Below are 20,899 nucleotides of genomic sequence, written 5' to 3'. Positions count from 1 at the left end.
TAGAGCACCAGCCCTGGAGTCAGGAGTACCTGAGTTCAAATCCGGCCTCAAACACTTAACGCTTACTAGCTGTGTAAGCCTGGGCAAGTCACTTAACCCCAATTGCCTCACTAAAAAAAAAAAAACCAAACAACAAACAAAAAAAACAGTGCTGGGGGCAGCTAGGTGGTGCAGTGGATAAAGCACCGGCCTTGGATTCAGGAGGACCCGAATTCAAATGTGACCTCAGACACTTGACACTTGCTAGCTGTGTGACCGTGGGCAAGTCACTTAACCCCTAGTACCCCGCAAAACAAACAAAAAAAACCCCAGTGCTTCTGAGGAGATAGACAACAGAAGACCTAATGTGTGAGAATTTTCCCAACAGTGATGGTTTTTCCAATTAGTTCACTAGTTGGAAAAATTCTTATCATTTAATAACTGTCCTAAGAACTCACTACAGACACTCAGCTGGCCTGACCTAACAGTTCTGTGCTGTGGGTGCAAAGATGTCTAGGGCCTAAAAAGATACTTTTCCCCCTTCTCTAATCCAGCTCACTCATTCTGAGGCTAGCTCATCTTTACTTACTGGACATTCTGGGAAAGCCCTTCCAATGCCCATAAATCCCTAGTTAAGCTTTCCTTGTCAGGGTCTCAAAGACCACGGCCCCATTTTCACTCTTCCTCATCAAGAAGTTCATCCAACTCCTACATTATCAGGAGGAGGCAGTGTCAGGACTCAAGCCAGGTCTGACTCCAGTTCAACAGTTGCTTCTACTGTGCCACACTGTCTTTCTATGCTCTGGCCTCTGGAAACTCCTTTCTGGTCATCTCAACTTTTATCACTGTTAAGGCTGGTAACCAAAACAAAAGAAGAAAGAGCAAAACAAAGGAAGTTTTTTCCTGGTTGTTCCTTCACCTCAAACATACTCTCCCCTCTCTCCCACTTGTATCCCTTTATGGTATTATCCCTAGATATCAATTCATTTGCGGAGCTGAATTGAGAGACACCCCAGAGAGAAACTACGGGAGCTAGATCCTCTTAGCTAGGGGTGACCTTCTCATCTGAGGGTAAGAAGTCACTGCCCACCCACCTGTGGTATGGAGACCTAGTTTAGCCAGAGAGAACATGTGATTTTGAGTCAGTAGACCTTTGAGTCAGTAAGTCCCAGCTGTTTAACCATGGGCAAGTGATTTTCCCTGTCTAAGCTTAAGTTTCCTTATTTATAAAATAATGAGGTTGAACTCAATGATCTCCAAGTTCCCTTCTAGCTCTGACACACTGTAAACATTCGAATGACCAATAATTGGTCAGGGTGATATTACTACATATCAACTGTAATACATTATTCTTGGTCCTAGCTGAGAAAAAGATGAGCGAGGGCTTTATCCTCAAGAAGCTGACATTCTAGAAGATCTACCTTCCTAACCAGTACTGGTAGCCACTGCCACTTGGAGGAAGAACAGAGATGAAGCACTAACCCTGAAAACTGAGATAAAATCATTCTTGAATCATTAAAGATCGCCCCTGGGTTGGGGGAGAAAAACGAAAATCTTCCATGTCACGTCAAACTCAGGAAAGGATTACAGCAGCCTCCTATAAAATCATATGAATTCAATAAGTGTTTGATAACAATATTAAGAAGGCAAGGTAAACAAATAGCTTAAGTATTTTATTGGTTTGCAACTAAGCTCGTTAACACTATATAATGAAAATGTACAAAGGATAACATTGTAGTTTTTTGGTTAGATTTAAGTCAAAGACATTCATCAATAGGCAATCTGCAAATGTGACTATTCCAAAAGGTTTCTCCATGCCATCTGATCAAGAACAACTGTCTCTGAATATTATCCACCCAGAAGGCATTGGCATACATCTGAACTAAACTCAGCGTTTTTCAAAATAAGCCCTAATTTAAAATTCTAGCCTATATTTAAACTAAAAACATTTAACTTTCAAGAAACAATAATAAATGAAACAAGGCATTGCTGTGGAATATGGTCCTTGACAAGTCACAGTAAAAAAAGTACACTGAACTCCCACCTCCTCAAAACAGAGGTTACTTTCTGTCCTTCAACCTTGAAAATTCAAAGGAGAAGAACAGCATGTTATCAACTCAGGGCAGGGGTTGCACCCCCTAAAAAAAAAAAAAAAATCCAAGCAGCCAAGCACTGAAACATCTTGGAAGAATTTGGAAAAACCTGAATGTGGGATCAGAAGTTCTTTTTCTAGTCTAATGACCCAAGATGAACATACCGTTACTAACTGTAACAATACGACGCTGGACCAAGCAGGGCCACCCTCATTCACCTGTGTGACACTGAGATAAGCAAAACCTACTGCTCTTGGGGAAGCCTTTTGTTCTGAGAGGTCAAAGGTGTTGGTGGAGCTCCTGGTTGTGTAAATGAGCACACAGGCTGCTGTGAGCTGCAGACTCCACGTGTGTATTTTAAGGCTTGGAGTCAAGGTGTTTTCTTAGCACGGCTAGGCCGAGTCCATAGGTCAAATGTTCCTTTCTCCAGCTTGTACTGATTCCATGCTGTAGATAAAACCTACGAGCACAAAAACCTCCGTCATCATAATCACATCTATTGTCCAACCTAAATTATGATTAATATTCTGTGCCTGAAAATAGTCCCTGTATTTAACAATAATAGCTACACACAAAACAATCCACGGTTATAACTTCTATGGTCACCAAAACATTATTGATCCTTGTAGACCAAAAAATGCTTCTAACCATAATTGTCGTGCATCAAATTCACAGCCAGGATCCCCAAGATCAGAAAATTTGCACAGTACAAATAATAACTTAAAAAACACACCCACATATACACACACACACCCACTCGCGCGCGCACGCACACACACACACACACACACACCCCTTACAGAACTGGGCTTGGGGAGACGTTCCATCTGCTTAGCGCCAATAAAGGCTTACGTTGCTAAACTGCTGCTCCATGTATTTTGTGTTTGGGAAATCTCATGGTAGGGCACAGCTGTTTATTGGCTGAGCAGAAAAGAAAGTTATGCTTTGTGGCAACTAGAAAGTTTCAAGGTCTTTCAAGTGATATAAAAATGGACCTGCAGAGATATTTTAAGTGTTCTCAGGATGCAAAGTTGGAGCTGAAATGTGATATCAAACCAGTTGCAAAAGTGTACAGCAGCCATCTCTTGAGGTCAGACCAGGTACCCAGATATGCAAAGAAAATTCAAGACACATCTGCAAAAAGAGAGGGCAATTATCAGTAAAAACACAGCCTTGTTCTTCCTGGATATACACATGGAAATACAGGCAGAACACTCTATGGCATACTGGTTTTACTACTCACTGGAAGGAAAACTCTCAAGATTTAATCAAATGAACTTGGGCCCATTTCTTCTGCACTTTCTTTGACTACGTTAGAACTTTAGGCTTCCACCAGTGTCCATTTGTGCTACGAGGCTCTTAATGCTGTGTCAGTGGTCTAAGTACTAACCTTGGGTCTGTTTTCCAAGAGCCATCTAAGGTAAGTTTGGAGAAACTTCTCTGCCAGAGGATCAATCAGATACTAGGGAAGGAATTTTTCAGCCCCAGCAGCTCAAGATGACCATCTCCTAAAGTAAAGGAGGACTGCAAGTCTAACCTGATGGAGGGAGGACCCATCATGAGGAAATCACAGACCCCTGATGTACTCAAGTAAACTTTAGGTATCTGCAAGTTCCATCATCTTCACAATCAAGAAATCCTGAGCACTGAATGAAAAAATTAAGTCAAGGGACCAAACTGATGGATTTAAATCTGGAAAAAGTATAATTTGGATTTCTTGGGTGGGTTTAATTGCCTTTTTTCATAGCATTCACATCAATGGGAGGAGGGAAAAGGCACCTGCCCTAAAAGGGCTGGGGCATTAAATTACCTGGCACCTTGTGTTGCAGAGGGGCCTGGCCCAGTTTCACCACTGCCCTCAGCAGAAGACCCTATGGGTCTAAGGGCACACAATGTAAAAATCTTTACTCTTTAGAATTTTTGGAAAAAGAAAAGATAAAGATGACCCTGACAAATGAGTCAGAGGAATCACTTACAGCTTGTTGGCCTTGTCCCATATCGTCGCATGATCTGATCATGTGTGAATTTCACAAAAGATTCATATTGTTCTATGAGGGGAAAAGATACCGTTCCATGCATTGAATCTCAGGGTTCTAATCAACTCCACAGACTCCTTTCCCCACATTCAAGTTGGTCTCCAAGCCCGCCAGTCCTCCTATAGCCAGCCTAGGACCTGCCCCTTCCTCTATAACCAGTTGCCAGGTGCTCACTTTGGTCTTCTGGTATTTGAAAGAGTGTTATTTTCCTAACTGCCTCTCTGTCTTTAAGAGCAAACCTTTGCTGAGTGCCTTCATAAACAGAAAGTCATGCACTGACAGTGTACATACTAGAGAACACTGATCAAGACAAACTGCAAGCTGTACCCCCTCTTTGCATCACTCCTTTCTCCACACAGAGCCCAAGGGAATATCAGAGGGTGAATGGAGGATGGTTAGCAGGGCAAATAACAACAGTGAAAACCCTGCCAGCCACTTCCCAGCTGACTGGGAAAGGCTTCTTTGGGGGAGGGAGTTCCAAGGTGAAACTGACCAGAAAGCAGGAAAACATCCTGACAGATACAAGGGGGCATAGGGAAGGAAGCAGAGGAGGCCTAGGCTTAGAGCCAGAAGTTGGACAAGTGGACACAAAGGAGAGAGAAGGGGTTGACCTGAATGGGAGTGCAAGGAGAGGGGTGGGGAATGAATAACTGAACATGCAGTTACTGGGAAGAGGGCTGTCAGAGACTCTTAAAAGCTCAGAGGGGGGCAGCTAGGTGGTGCAGTGGATAGAGCACCGGCCCTGGAGTCAGGAGGACCTGAGTTCAAATCCGGCCTCAGACACTTAACACTTACTAGCTGTGTGACCCTGGGCAAGTCACTTAACCCCAATTGCCTCACTAAAAAAAAAAAAAAAAAAAGCTCAGAGGGTCCTCTACTCTATCCCTGACCTGGTGTGTGAAGGGAAGAATATAGAAAATGAGAGCTGTGAGAGTACGCCTGAGCCAGCTGTTCTTAGCCCTCTCCCCTCCTGCCAAAGGTCTCTTTCTCTTCTCTGTTACTCCTTCCCACCCCCACCCTTCCTTTACTTTCCCCACACTCCAGTCTCCCTTAATCCTCAGGCCTACCTACAGTGGCCCTCTGCAAAAATGGACAATTACAGCACTGACTAAATAAAGACCTGTGACTTTAGACAGAGGAAGGTCAGTGACAAAACACTGGAGGAATCTAGGCAGAGAAGGTAATTAAAGCAGTCTAGCAGGTAGAGGGGAAAGGGTACTGGATTGAGAATTGGAGGGCCTGAGCTTCTATCCTAGCTCTCAGTCCCATATTAGCTTTGTAACTTTGGGAAAGTCTCTGAGGGCCATTCCTTGGGCCCCCAACATCCTCATCTATAAAATGAGGGAGCTGAACTAGATGATTCCTTCAAGTCTCTCCCAGCCAAATTCCATGTAGGTGGCCAGAGGCAGAGGAAGTATCTACTTAAACCCTCTAACTCGGTTTCCTTTTTCAAATCCTTTCCTGACTAGCCGCTGTTCTGCTCTATGTCAAATTAAAAATCATCTGCTTTAGAACTTCATAAAGTCCTCGAGCCCAGCTAATTTCTCCCCTATCGCGCTCCTTTAATTTCACTCGGGCTTTTTTCACTCCCTTATACCAAATAGCACCACATCACATTTAAGTCTGTCAAGTACCATCCAAATACAAGGTGAGAATGCTGAGGAGTCTGAGGACAGAAGTGAAGTGACTTGCTAAAGGCTGCAGGCCATTGGGGGCCCTAAATTAGGACACCGTGGCACTGTCTCAGTCACAGTCCCTAAGCAGTTCCTACCTCTGCCTCTTTCTCTACCAAGAAACCCATTCCAGCCTGACCTGAATGGTCTGACCTCCAAGGCCGAGGACTGGTTAGGGGGCAGCCCGCCCCCGGCCTCTGCCACGTATCTGTAAAGTGCCATAGCTGAACGAGTGCCACAATACACTCCTTGTCATTCACACCAACCAGGTCAAGTCAGTATCTGAGTGACTTTGTACACACAGGATATTTATGTGCATAACATGAAACCAACAACTAGAAAATGATAGCAAAACCATGTGCCTCAGCAGCCAAAGGTGATACCTTAGAAAACAAACTCATATCTGTACCAGTGAAAACACTATGGCAGTTACTATTTCATGGAAAACTCTACTTGCATCAGTATAGCACCACCTCAACTCACCTGCTAATTTTGTATTGAGGATTTGCTCATATTCCTCCCGAATTCTATCTTCATAGTCTTTTAAGAGACGTTCACACAATATTCCCACTTGCCGTAATGTAAATGTTGGCTGGTCCTTTTTCATCCAGGATGAACCTAAACAAAGTAAAACACAAAGTCTGTGGAGCTGCTGCCAAACTCTCCCTTAAGTTCCAAAGCTTAGAGAAAGAGCAGTGTTGTGTTCTGCCTCTTGTGAGCCGCAAGACCTTGGGTCCTGAGCCTTGGTTTCCTCATATGGAGAATGAGGTTGAAAAATCCTGGTGCTGTTTAATTCACAAGGTTATTGCAATTGATTGAGAGCACATATACTAAAGCCTGAGAACTGCAGACCGTTATACAAACATAGCTTGGAGAATGGTTCTAACAGAATCAAGTGTGGCACACATTTAATGCTTGGATGTTACCAAAAAAGCTTTGAAAGACTTCAACAAATAGATCAGGCTTTAAAGCAAAAGTGAGACTGTGACAAAGCAGAAAGAGACCTCATGAAGGAGGAAGGTGGTGTGGTGCAAAGGAGATTGAGGGGCTGGCCTAGATGTCCAGGATCCCATATATCAACTAGTCCAATTTCTTCTTAATGTGAGGAAACTGAGGTCCAGGGAGTGAAGGGGGCTGGCCAAGATGATCAAAAAAGCCAAAGTGTGGGGTGGGGTGGCTAGGTGGTGCAGTGGATAGAGCACCAGCCCTGGATTCAGGAGGACCTGAGTTCAAATCCGACCTCAGACACTTGACACTTGCTAGTGCTGTGACCCTGGGTAAGTCACTTAACCCTCATTGCCCAGCAAAAAAATAAATAAATAAAATTATATATATATAAAAAATATATATAAGTAAGTAAATAAATAAATAAGCAAGCAAGCAAGCAAACAAACAAACAAATAAATAAATAAAGCCGAAGTCCACAGCACATTCCATGCTTTTTAATAAATTTAGAGGACAGGGGCGGCTACGTGGCACAGTGGATGGAGCACTGGCCCTGGAGTCAGGAGGACCTGAGTTCAAATCCGGCCTCAGACACTTAACACTTACTAGCCGTGTGACCCTAGGCAAGTCACTTAACCTCAATTGCCTCACTTAAAAAAAAAATTGGAGGACAGGCAAGTTCTTAGCGGAAAAATATATGCGATGGAATCAATCTCTGAAAGCCTACGCATCAGTGATTATCACCATCTCTACCTCAGAACCAGTCTCTAGGGGCTGAAAAGGAGCTCAGAGGAGCAAATAATACAACCCTTGTCTGAAATGAGAATTCTCTGACAAATGGTCACCTCACTCCCATGAAACAGTATACTGTGATTCTATGCTGGCCTCTGATTACTAATAATATTAAGCCATATAAAACATTACTAGAGATAGCATGCAGTTTATCACCCTAGTGCACTCCACTAGTATGAAGAGACAGCACTTTGGGCATCTGGCTTGTGCAAAGACAAGCAGACCTTGACAAATGTGATTTATTGGTTCAATGAAAATACTTGAAGCGAAATGAGGCTGTGGATGAGGAGGAGTTAATCCCATAGCAACAATATTACCATTGGGTTCCACCACTTTTCACCAGTATTTACAAGTACTGCATTAATGACTTGGCAGTGACTGAGCCATCACTGGTCAGCACTATCTTTTGTGGAGTGTGACTACATAGAGAGGCATCTCTCAGGTGGCTCTAACTTATAACAGTTACTGGGCAAATTCCTAAATTAACATAAAAGGGGGCAGCTAGGTGGCTCACTGGATAGAGCACCAGCCCTGGATTCAGGAATACCTGAGTTCAAATCTGGCCTCAGACACTTGACATTTACTAGCTGTGTGACCCTGGGCAAGTCACTTAAACCCCATTGCCTCACCAAAAAAAAAAAAAAGTGTTACTAAAATAACTTAAAAACCTGACTTTCATTTTTAAACTCAACTAAAAAATATTTCTCCAAAATGGATATATGCACATATGTAGCTTGCTGAAGTAAAATGAATACTAAATCTGAAAGGTCAATGAAAACCCTATGACTGTAAACAAAAGGAATTTTAAACCTGTACCCTTCTTACCTGGTGAGCTCGGTGCTGTAAGTCCTGAAGAGTGTGACTGACCCTCTGAAGTGCAGGCTTCACTCTGATTAAGGACAACTTCTAATTGTCTCCACCTCTGATAGCGGCTATATTCTTGTTTGATGTTCTGAAATATTTGCTCTAATTGAAAAAAGAAAAAAAGAAAACTCACTGTATCTTTCTCCTCAAACTTTTACAGCATGAGTTCTTAATCTAGGGCCTGTTATCTTTTTTACAAATTCTGAAAAATGAATTTCAAAAGAATTGGTTTCCTTTTACTCCTATGTGTTTTATGTATCTTAAAAACAAACAAAAAAACCCAAACGTGATTCTGAGAAGGGGTCCACAGGCTCCTTCACCAGACTGCCAATGGGGCCTGACACACCAAATGGTTAAGAAATCCTAGTTCAGCAGGAGAGAAGGGACAAAGATTTCCTTTGTCTAACTAAATTTGGGGCATTTCCTAAAAGTACATATGTACCACAATCTCCTTTCCTTTAAAAAAAAAAATAAACATTTTAATATAAAGTTCTGAGTTCCAAATTTTATCCCTCCTTCCCTCCCTCCCCTCCCAAGGCAGTAAGCAATCAGATATAGATTATACATGTGCAATTATGTAAAACATTACCATATTAGTCATTTTGTACTAGGGAACTTGAATAAAAGAATAAAAAAAGAAAGTGAAAAATAGCATGTGCTATGTTCAATCAGTTCTTTTGGGGTAGCTAGGTGACGCAGTGGATAAAGCACTGGCCTTGAATTCAGGAGGACCTGAGTTCAAATCCGATCTCAGACACTTGACACTAGCTGTGTGATCCTGGGCAAGTCACTTAACCCTCATTGCCCTGCCAAAATAAATGAATGAATGAATGAATAAATATCAGTTCTTTTATATAATACTTTAGGTTTATAAAACACTCCGGGAGGCAGCTAGACGGCACAGTGGATAAAGCACTGGCCCTGGATTCAGGAGGACCTGAGTTCAAATCCAGCCTCAGATACTTGATACTTACTAGCTGTGTGACCATGGGCAAGTCACAACCCTCATTGCCCCACAAAAAGCAAAACCAAAAGAACCAAAAAAACCCACCCCACTCCTTAAGGCTGCACACTTAGGAAGATGCCAAGTGAGGACTTGTCTTGGACTGTTTGGCCTCCCAAAGTACAAGTGCATTTTTCTTACACCATCTTGCCTTCCATCCCCTTATAATAGCACCTCAATTTCCCATTTTTCTTTGACTAGGGAGCCCATGCCTACGGAATACTGAGCAGCCCAGCTAGGTACCATTTACAACAGGGTTCTCCACACTTTTCTTGATGATCATCTACTTTTGGTTTCTCTGAAGTCTTTCTGATCACTGGTGATGCTGAGAATTTGAATTGTGTATAGACACAGGGTAATGCAAAGGGTATATGTAAGATGTGGAAGGGAAGCAGGATGCTCAGTCATTTCATACCACCCACAGGGCCAGCAAGTTACCCTGCCTCTCCTACTGGGCTGTTTTGAGCCTAGGTGGAAGGATACGATTAGAATGGGCAATACTTGGCCCAAAGGGTCTACCACTGTCTATTTGACTTGGACACTGACAGGTAAGGCTTAGAAGATCTAAGTGCCTGCAATTAATTGAGTAGATTGCAACACGGTCCCTGGGACCACAAGATGACCTGTATTTGGTACAAATTCAGAACACCCAAGGGCAATATCATCTAGTGAATAATATGATAGTCTTCAGTCAGAGGCCTTGATTCAAATCTCACCCCGATATCAACAAGCTGTGAGTCCATGGGCAAGAAAGAACCTCTTTGAGGCTTGGCTTTTCAATCTGTGAAATGGGGATAACTGGGGGCAGCTAAGTGGTGCAGTGGATGGAGCACCAGCCCTGGAGTCAGGAGGACTTGAGTTCAAATCTGGGCTCAGACACTTGACACTTACTAGCTGTGTGATCCTGGGCAAGTCACTTAACCAATTGCCCCACCAAAAAAAAAGAAAAGAAGAAAAGAAAAGAAAAGAAATGGGGATAACTGTAGAACCTACCTCATAGGGTTGCTGTGAGGCTTAAATGAGATGATTTATGCAGAGCAATGTAACAATCTTAAAGTTTTATATAAATATCTATTATTAAAGTTAACAAGTAACTTTATTGAAAATACTTAAAGTAACTTAAAGTCAATTAAAGATTGACTGTAATACATTACTAATCTCCATGTGCAATGCCAACACAGAACGCTGAGTAGTAAGCATTTAGGTTGATAGGATTTAAGCTTGGAAAGGTCCCTTAAAGATCATCTAGTCTAGTCCTTTCTTTCTTTTTTTTTTTTTAAGTGAGGCAATTGGGGCTAAGTGACTTGCCCAGGGTCACACAGCTAGTAAGTATTAAGTGTCTGAAGCCAGATTTGAACTCAGGTCCTCCTGAATCCAGGGCCAGTGCTCTATCCACTGCACCACCTAGCTGCCCCCTAGTCCTTTCATTTTTAAGGATTAAGAAACAGGCCCAAAAAGAATTTGCTGAGGATCACACAGACAGTAAGTAGCAGAGGATGGATTTTAACCCGTTTTCCAAAACTAAATTCGGTACTCATTTCACTATGCCACAATACTAGTTTGAAAGAATCTCAGGATTTCTTCAGACATCGCTTCATTTCCCACCCAGCTGCAATCATTTTGAACTTGACGTCACCAATTCCCCCACCCCCTCTGCCTTTTTTTGGGTGGGGCAATTGGGGTTAAGTGACTTGCCCAGGGTCACACAGCTAATAAGTGTCAAGTGTCTGAGGTGGGATTTGAACTCAGGTACTCCTGACTCCAGGGCTGGTGCTCTATCCACTGCGCCACCTAGCTGCCCCAGTCCCTCTGGTTTTGATCTTTGTTTCATTTGTTTTCTCCCTTACTAAGTGTGGCTTCCCTAAATGCAGGAACTATCTTTTCCACATTGGTATCCCCAGGGATTAGTATGGTGCCTGGAACATAGCAGAAGTGGAATAAAAGTTCACTGACTATTGACTTTGAGTGATTTACAGACTATGTTATTCTTACAACCCTGGATGGTAGTCCATAATTAATCTACCAAGATCCTGGACAGGTACTGCAGATGGACAATGAGTTGATCCCAGAATTGGGGAGCATGTGCAAGCTAGATCACTACCAGGAAACTGGAAAGCTTTCAATCATACTAAACTGCATATCGCAGCAAAAGCCCATCTCTCTAATCAATCTCCTGGTGATGACATATGCCTGGCACTCATGGAACACCACAAACCAAACAACTGTTGTGTTACCAACAATGACCTGCACATGTAAAGTTAAAAGGTCAGAGAGGGGTTGCAATCTGTAAGGGTAGAATAATACCCATATGGCTAAAATCATGCATTAAAGATATCAGTAACCATCAGGACAATAATCCCTGCTTATGAGAAAATGAAAAGTGTACACACACACACACACACACACACACACACACACACACACACACACACTCTCTCTCTCTCTCTCTCTCACTCTTTCACAGAGCCCAACAAGTAATGTTCTGGTACTTTTGTATATACTATATTATTGTTAATTTTAATTTTTAAGTGAGAGTTCAAAAGTCAACATTCATTGAACCTGTCTGACCACAAAGGAGTTTTATAGGTAATGAATGAACCTCTGTCAAGGTTCCCTTTACATGCTTTCCAGCATCTTCTGATTTCTTCAGTTTTTTCCTTCCATACAGCACTGACTATTTCCTCAAGGTATTTGTTCTCCCACTTCTACCTCAGTGTTTTACTTCCCACTGCCCCCACCATTTTCAAGCGTTTTGCAAACCATAACACACTACATGAGTGAGTTACGAAAAATTCTCTATTAGATATTGCTAACTTCTCCTCTTTCTCTGAATGCTTCAAATGTTCCTGGACCCTGTAGGTTTTTGTTTGTTTGTTTGTTTTTTGCAGGGCGATGAGGGTTAAGTGACTTACCCAGGGTCACGCAGCTAGTGCGTGTCAAGTGTCTGAGGTCAAATTTGAACTCAGGCCCTCCTGAATCCAGGGCCAGTGCTTTATCCACTTCGCCACCTAGCTGCCCCCAACCCTGTAGTTTTGAAAGGGTAGTCTATGCACTGGTTTAACCAAAATAAAAAAAAAAAGTGGCCATTTCCTTTAGGTTCTGAACACACTGAACAAGAGCAACCCAATTCTAATTCTTTCAGGAAACTAGACTAAATCAGCTAAATGTATTTGAGGGATGTTCATGTTTTCACCTGTCAGCACTGCTAATTTCTACTGGTCCTTTCAAGCCTGTCAAATTCAGTCTATTCTGAAAGACACACATGCATATAGCTAGCACCTTAAGTGTAAGTATGACAAAGTGAGAGCTCAGAAGTGAAATGACTTGCCCTTGGTAACACAGCTTGTAAGTTTCAGAGGCAGGATCCAAACTTAGTTTCTTTCCATCACACCACACTGCCTCTGCCTCCCTCCCCTTCCTCTCTATTGCCCTGGTGTCCTCAGGAAGAAGTCTCTTGCATCTCTGATCATAGCACTGTATACTTCTCCACTGTCCTGCACATCCTATCTTATACTGTGGCTATTTGCACAAATGTTTTTCTCCCTCCACTATACTGTGAGCTCTATGAGGACAGTGACTTTTATTTTCTGTCTCCTCTACAATATTTAGCATTATCCTTATACAATTAATAAATAACTACTAGCATTTGTAAAACATTTTAAAGTTTGCAAAGCTCTGTATATATCTATATCACCTCATTTGATCTTCACAATAACCTTTTGAGGTAGAGCTATTAAAATAGCTGATACTTTACAGCTAAGAAAACCAAGGCCCAGAGAGGACTGACTCCTTGGGTTGCACAGCTGGAAAAGGCCTGAGGAGATAACTGAAGCCAGCTTTATTTGTTGAATGAACAAAGGAAGAAAATGAGCTTTCTAGTCATTATTTTTATTGTCTTTCAAAGTGGGTAAGGACACCTTAAGTAACGATTCTCCTCTTTAGCACTTCATTAGGAAAAGCAACTGCAGAACACTGTAAGAGAAAGAGTACTGTCAAAAAGCTCAGCTCTGACAGTCTGTAGTTTTGTGGTCTCAGGCAAGGCACCTCAAGGTACCAAGGCTCAGTTTCCTCATATAAAATGGAGGCAAGGGGGCAGCTAGGTGGCACAGTGGATAAAGCACCGGACCTGGATTCAGGAGGACCTGAGTTCAAATTCAGCCTCAGACACTTGACACTTAACTAGCTGTGTGACCATGGGCAAGTCACTTAACCCCAATTACCTCACGCCCCCCCCCCCCCAAAGAGATAATATCTGCACTGTTCACCAGACAGATTTGTCATGAGCATGAATTTTCAAGTGCTACAGAAAGGTGAGCTATAATTAGTATTATTGCTACTTCTTTTACCAAAAGGTTTTAAGGAATGTTTTGGAAAAATTCAAAGGAGCCAAGTACATGTGGCCAGGATACTTCTGGAGCCCAGAACCCCTCCCCTTTCATGAGTTCAGAGAAAAGGGTCAAAGCCTGAGCTCCAGGGCAGGGCAGATTCCTGCTGCTTTGAGCCTCAATTTCCTCATCTATTTTATAATGGAGACAGGGCCGATGGCAATACCAAATTCACAGGTTGTTTCAGGAAAAATGCTTCACAAGTTTTATAAAATACTTCGTTGTTTTTTTTTTAAGTGTTATCTACACCCCGGCTGTTATTTAGCAATCAATTTAGATGTCTATTTTTATTACAAATAAGAGCTCTCTTCTCCAGTGGTTAAATCATTTTGCCTGGACCCTCCTTTGCCCCTACCATATTCTACCTTGAGTCATACGGATTTTGAATATGTGGTGTATCCCAGTAGCTAACAAGCTCCTTAAGAGCAGGGATGATTAAAAAAAACAAATGGGGTGGAGGGCGGGGCCTGGGATGTCATAGTCTGTCTCTGCTGTACCAATCACCGTGGTCCAGGGCAGTTTGATGTTTGTTGAACCACATGGATTTAAGCTAGTAATACAAAAAGAATAAAAATCAGCTCTATAGCTATGCCAAAGTTTGAAATACACACACACACAGACGCACAACTGTGTCTCTGTCTATCTCTCATTCTCTCCCTTCTTTTCCTAGTGAACCTTCTGGGTTCCCAAGTATTCACTTTCCCATTTAGAAAGCATACACAAGGGCCTCAGATTTATAAACAAATGAAACCCCAAAGAAGGTTAGGGTAGTCTTATTTATTTAAGACTAAGCCATGTATACTCATCGTTCTTGGCTTGAATAGTCTTCTAAAAGAATATAATTTTAGCAGAGTTTTCATTCAAAAGTTCTTAACGACTCTAATTTTGGCTCACTGAAACTATGAGGTCCTCCTCTCTTTTGTCCCAAGACCAAAGAATTGTGAGATTCAGCACAAATATGTAAAGAAATGCAAAGACAAGAAAGGACAAGTGTGAGGAGAACAAATGCTCTGGAGAACAGAAGGTCTTTCATCAACTACCAGCTGCCATTGCAGCTACAAGGTGAATAAACTGGGAAGGCAAATCCCTTGCACTCCAAAAGACTGACCAATAACAACCCTGAAATGGCATATAGATCAGGAAACATCATTTGTATTTAGAGGTGATTTTAAAAGAAAAAGAGACCGCACACTAGCTTTTAACATACCACCCAGCACCCATATCCAGAAGTTGAAACTATACAAAGCACTAAAGGGTATCTTTTAAGGAAAAAAAAATCCTTCTTTCTTGTAAGTGGCAATAATAGAAACACTGAAATCAATAATTCTTGAACTATTTGGCAATGAGATATCCTACTGGATCCCACAAGCAGCTTGCATGAAGTCCAAAGGTTCCTGGAAACAGCCCAGCAGTATGTATGTATGTATGTATGTATGTATGTATGTATGTATGTATGTATGTATGTATGTATGTATCTATCTATCTATCTGGGCAAAGATGGAAACATAGGGCATGAGACTTACTGTTGCTGTTCAATGGACCAACACTCACACCCTTGAGGAAGGACGACAGATTCACTTTTTGGGGGGAGGGGGCAGGGCAATGAGGATTAAGTGACTTGCCCAGGGTCACACAGCTAGTAAGTGTTAAGTGTCTGAGGCCGGATTTGAACTCAGGTCCTCCTGAATTCAGGGTCAGTGCTTTATCTGCAGCGCCACCTAGCTGCCCCAAATTCACTTTTAGAATACAGATAACATATTGTTTGATGTTATAATTTCTCTCACAAAAAGAGCTGTATGGCATTTTTCAAATTATTTTGAAGTAAAATGAGTTATTTTAAGAAGTTTTTTTGGTGAAGCTTGACAACCCTTAAACTGAAACCTTTGTGATAGCTATTGCCATCCTGGAACATCTGCAAAGAATTAGTGATTTAAAAATGAATTCTTCACGAGGTTGGTTTCATTTGTACATGCAGCAAAATAACTACTTCTCCCACTTTTACCCCATATGCTTTCAGTCTTCCACTCTGGAATCAAAGGTTTTCTTTTTTAATTCCAAAGGCTCCATTCATACAAAATATCCCCTGAATGGTGAGCCCTCAGTAATTATGTGTTATTTCATTACTGAACTTAAATTATTTTCAGTATAAATGACTGAGTAACTAGCTAGAATGGATCCTCAAAGCAGTAGGCTAAACCCAGGATAGAAAGAAATGAGAAAAAAACCCTAGGACTTTCAGGGGGTGATGAGCTCAACACTAACCAACTATGTGACATGGTAGACAAAAGAACCAATTCTATTTTAGGCTACATAAATCAAAGTCAAGATATCCAGAATGGAGGTGCTAATAGTCCTGCTGTTTTCTGTACTGGCCAGGCATCTCTCCAGGATATTGTGTTTACTGTTGGATTTGTGGAAGGGTGCTGACATGCTGGGTATATCAGGGCAAATAGAATGGCCATAGAGGACTAACTCAAAGCACTGGGTATGCTCAGCCTTGAGAAAAGAAGCCTTGGGGGAGATGGCCACTATCAAATAACTGCAGGACTGTCACAGACTTGTGGCTGACACCTCAGAAACAAGAACCAGGAACAAAAGAACAGTAGAGATCAGTTCACTATAATGAAAAGCACACTCCTACTATTAATGAGACCACGTCATGACTGAAGGCCCTACACTGCTGAAGGATATTCAAGCAAAGAATGGACAGTTACCACTGGGGATGTTGTGGAGGGGATTCCTGTTCAGGTGTGGGTAAGGTTTCCTCTGGTTCTGAGATTCTAGGATCCTCCAGTTGTGCTCCCATTTGTATCTATATGGTCATATTTACTTTGAGGATTCGTTTCTTTGGTGTGGATACATCCCTCCACTGATATCAGTTACAACCCCTCTGCTTGGTAGAGCTCCTGTAGCTCAAAAGTCATGACCCAGCAAGATACCGATTTAGAATGAGGGGACATGGGTTCAAATCCTGGTTTATTCCTTGTGTATCCTTGGGCAAGTCACCCAACCACTCAGGAGTTGTTTCTTCATCAGCAAACCAACCAACAAACAAAAAAGGGTGGGGATTGGGGGGAAGAGAAAAGAAAGTATTCCACTGGAGAACCTTGAAGATTCCTTCTAGCTGTCTATCTATGCTCCTAATACAGGATGATCCTATGACTGGTGATAAGCCTCTTCCAACTCATCTAGGTTGGTCCTCATGCAAAATATGAAAACCACACTAGAAGCCTTCTACATGCTTCAAATTCAATACACTAGGCATTTACTGACTTTACAATACATCCAGGACTGTCCTTAGATGCCATATGCACTGTAATAATTCCTTTACATAAGTACAGCACTTTATGTTCCTTGAATCATGTTTACACATATTATCTCACTTGATTCTCAGAAGTCTCATTTCTGCACTAAATTATTCAGTTCCTTATCTCCAACTGCCCATCTCCTCCCTAAATGGCCTACAAAACTCAGCATATCCAAAACTGAGTTTGTTTTCCCACTTGAATCTGTTCCTTCCCTATTTCTCTTGAAGGTACCACTAGCCTTCCAGTCTCAGAACCTTTTCCTCACCTCTCAAATCTACTAAGATACAAAGTCCTATAAATTCTACCTTCACGACATCTTTTGTTCTTTTCTCTATTTCCACTGCCCCCACACTAGTTCATCTTTTGTGTGGACTATTTTAACAGTCTCCTAATTGGTCTCCTTGACTTCAGTCTCTCTTCCCTTTTCCAGGATCATTTCTCCCACAGCAAACTAAAACAGTGTACCTAAGGCACAGATCAGACCAAGCTACTCCCTTACTCAAAAACCTTCAATGGCTTTCTATTAACTTTGGAAAAAAATACAAATGCCTTAGCCTGGCATTTAAGGAACTCCACAATCTAACTCCAACCTACCTTTCCAGTCTTATTTCACATTTTTGTCTTCATGCATTCTATGTTCCAATAAAACTGGACTGTTAAGAGCAGTTCCCTGATTTCATCTTGATATCTCTTGCTTTCATTTATTTGAGCAGGCTGTCCCTGATGCCTCTTCTGGAGGGTCCTTGATGGCAGGGAATGTGTCATTTTTTCATTTTAAGTGTCCCCAGAACCTAGCACAAGTGACTTGTATATAGAACGCACTTAAATGTTATACTGAGATAAGTTGGGGCAAGCATTCATCTTCCTCTTTTTACAGATAAGGAATCTGAGGCACAAAGATGCACAGAAACTTCTCCAAGGTCACACAGTTAATTTGTGGCACGGCCAGAAATACTCTAACATTAAGTCCAGCATTCTCTGAAACAATCCAAGAAAAAATACTAAGGCAATATTCAAATAAGTAGAGAGAGATAGCTCTAAAACCTATGATAATAGCACCTTAAGTGGTAAGGCAGGGATTTAAAGTAAGATTATTGTGTTAATTTAATGGACTGAGCTTTGAGCTCAGTCTCCAATGATGTTAAGTTTCAGTTTAGTAATGAGGAAGAGGAAGGGCACCCTTCCTAGTAAAGACAAGATCAATATAAAGTGAAAAAATGAAAAAAGAATCAATATTTGGGTGATGGGAAGGAAACTAGTTTGGCCTGAACATGTATAATTTTGGAAAAGAGTGAGATACATAAGATGGGGTTAACTGATGTAATGCTAGGATGGGGAATGTGGATATGATCTGTAAAGTAGCAGGGAATGAGAGGATGAAATCATGTCTTAGGAAGATTGACAGCACAAAGCAGGGTGGACTAGATTAAAACTATTGCAGTAATCTAGATGGGAAGGTGAGGGCTTGGATTAGGTTAGTGAAATGAAAGACGGATTGAATCATCTACTTCTAAGGAAGGAATGGCAGAATTTGATGATTAAAGGGGTGGAAAAATGGTTAAAGATAAGTTTAAGGAAGCTCTAAGTTTGTAAGTCTGGGGAATCAGGAGGCTAGATACTTTAAGGTTATTTCCCAAAGACTTCTTTTTGACACTCCTATTTCAGGAAGTGCTTTGGACATAACTAAATTTCGTTTTTAAATAAATAATTTTTATGCATTCCTTGGCTCCTATACCAAGGAAGGCCTCTGCTGAGAGCCCCACAGCAGCTCTTCCCTTCTCTCTCTTTTTTTTGGGCTATCTCTTTAACTACCTACAGGTCAAATCCAATCACAACAATCCTAGGGTATTTAAATGATTTCCAAGTCCTGCCAGCCTAATGCTTTCAAACCAGATCTGACATAAGAAAATTCCTAACAAAAGAAACTGGGCCAGTCCCTTTGAATTTGCCGAAATGGGTTCTAATACGTACTCCTCTTCTGTATCACCTCCCCTTAAGGGCCCCCCTCCGCCCCTTTCTTCTCAAGGCCTTAGTTCCCCTAATATAATCTGCAATATCGCTAGACACGGTATTGATGTGCTCCCTTTTCTAATTCAGCCTGCCCCCGCCTCCTGAAATGCGAAGCCGCCTCCTTTTCCCCCCTCCCCAGAACATCGCCTAGCTGGTGTAGCTAAGCATGGGTGTGCAGCACACCAGGGATGAGAGGGTGGACCCCGGGAGCCCAGGGACGCACAGCTGTTTGGTGCTTCTTTTCTTTCTTAAGGCCTGGCCTCAATGCGTTCCGAGGTCTGGGCCACGGCGGGTCGCACCGGGCCGGGCTGGGTCGAAAGCTCACCGGCCGTTTCCCCCTCCCATGTCCCCAGCCCCCGTTCCTACTCCCCCTCCCCGGGCCTCGGCCCCGGCTCTGGCCCAACCCGGCCTCTGGCTTTGGGCCCTTGCCCTTCCCCTCCTCCGCCGCCGCCCCTGCCCCTGCCCCAGCCCCAGCCCCAACTCCAACTCCCAGGGCCCGCCCCTGTTACCCGGGGTCCGCAGTCGGCGGTCGCTGCCGGGCGGGGACAGCGGCGGCTGGAGCTGGGACTGAGGCGGCGGCGGTGGCTCAGTGTCCGGGGGCCGCAGGCCCGGCGCGGGGCCCGGCAGGGGGGCGCAGCGCCGCCGCTTCGGCGAGCCGGGGCTCAGCAGCGCCGCCTCGAACTCCATGGGTCGCTTCAGCGTTGCCCCGCACGCCATGCCCGGGGGCCGAAGGACGAAGACAAGTGGGACCAGGAGGAGAAGAAGGAGGGCGGCGGCTGCGGCAGCGAGATGGCCCGACCTGCTCCGGCGCCTCCACTCGGGGCTCTCGGGCAGAGCCGGCTCCAATGGCGCCTCCCGCACCCGGCAGCCCCGCCGAGCCCCGCCCCTGTGACGTCACGAAGATCGCTCTACCATCCATAGGGGGGAAGACTGGTGAAACCATCCGGCAGTGCTTGTCCGAGAGAGGTTCAGCTGGGGGGCGTCCCCTCCTGGGGAAATGGAACCGTCTGATACCCGAGAAGGGCGGGGGGAGGAGGTGGGTAGAGAGAGGGCAGGGTCACCAAGCAACAGCCGGGTGGTAGGCTCCCCTCCCCCTCTCCTTCTCCTTTCCCCGCCCCTCCCCCAAGGTCTCGCCCTCTGTCCCCCACGCTCTTGGGCTCCGGGAATCCGGGCCTGTCGGGTCTCGCGCCGGCTCCGGACTCAGGACCCGGGCGAGAAGTCACAGCCAGGGACTAGGGCGGGCGTTCCCACGGGCGCCGTCCGGCAGGGGGCGCCGCGTGGCCGCCCAGGGGAGTGGGGGATGGGTGACCCTGACACATGTCCCGAGAAACGCCACACCCCGTTTTCCCCTCCCCCCGACGACCCCCGCCCTCAACCGAGGTTACTCCTACCCAGCGACTGGGCAGCGACGACGACTTTATCGAGGCTGCTGGGATTTGATCCCCAAAGGACGTCTAGACACCTCCCAGCACCCCCTCCCCCCCCATTTTAGAAAAAAAGAAATCGAGGCTCGGAAAGTAGAAAGGACTAGCCTCAAATCATAAAGTAGTTATGACCCAAAATGGAGAGGCTTTGCCTGCCAATAAATTCCCCATCCCTGCAGACTGCTTAGCATCTTCCTCTACTAGAATGTGAACTCCTTGAGGGCAGGACCAAACGCAGAGGGTAAACTTAGTAGTACAGGTTTTACACGTCTAAGTTGCCCCGCATTGGACTGAATTGGATGCCCAGTGGTTGGGCATGTTGTAGAGAGGGCTTTAAGCCTAGGTCCGTTGGTCCTAGGTCCCTTTTCAAGTCTTAAGTAATTGCTG

At 43.7% G+C, this 20,899-nt stretch overlaps 1 protein-coding gene across 2 annotated transcripts; it reads right to left on the bottom strand.

Moving 5' to 3' along the window:
• Positions 1-2,846: 2,846 nt before the first annotated feature.
• AKIRIN1 (akirin 1) lies at positions 2,847-19,983 on the bottom strand. 2 transcript variants are annotated; one of them, XM_043996846.1, is made up of 5 exons: positions 19,598-19,983; positions 8,344-8,484; positions 6,265-6,399; positions 4,049-4,120; positions 2,847-3,206 (listed from the first exon to the last, which is right to left on the bottom strand). In XM_043996846.1, the coding sequence occupies exons 1-5, from the start codon at positions 19,803-19,805 to the stop codon at positions 3,196-3,198; spliced, it is 567 nt and encodes a 188-aa protein (XP_043852781.1). In that variant the 5' UTR covers positions 19,806-19,983; the 3' UTR covers positions 2,847-3,195. The 2 variants fall into 2 exon arrangements, with proteins under 2 accessions (XP_043852781.1, XP_043852782.1); XM_043996847.1 differs by lacking the exon at positions 4,049-4,120.
• Between the last annotated feature and the right edge of the window lie 916 nt (positions 19,984-20,899).

The sequence above is a fragment of the Dromiciops gliroides genome, chromosome 3, assembly GCF_019393635.1.
Source record: "Dromiciops gliroides isolate mDroGli1 chromosome 3, mDroGli1.pri, whole genome shotgun sequence".
Lineage (NCBI taxonomy): Eukaryota > Metazoa > Chordata > Mammalia > Microbiotheria > Microbiotheriidae > Dromiciops > Dromiciops gliroides.
The sequence above is the reverse complement of the archived record's forward strand: the minus strand, read 5'-3'. Positions and strand labels throughout refer to the sequence as shown.

Bases quoted from the DNA above. Each gene is read 5' to 3' on its own strand.
- AKIRIN1 (XM_043996846.1), bottom strand. From the start codon at position 19,805: ATGGCGTGCGGGGCAACGCTGAAGCGACCCATGGAGTTCGAGGCGGCG. The intron at 8,485-19,597 runs GTAACAGGGGCG...TTTTTCAATTAG, and splicing joins CCGCCGACTGCGGACCCCGG to AGCAAATATTTCAGAACATC. The intron at 6,400-8,343 runs GTAAGAAGGGTA...TACTTTGTTTAG, and splicing joins TACAGCACCGAGCTCACCAG to GTTCATCCTGGATGAAAAAG.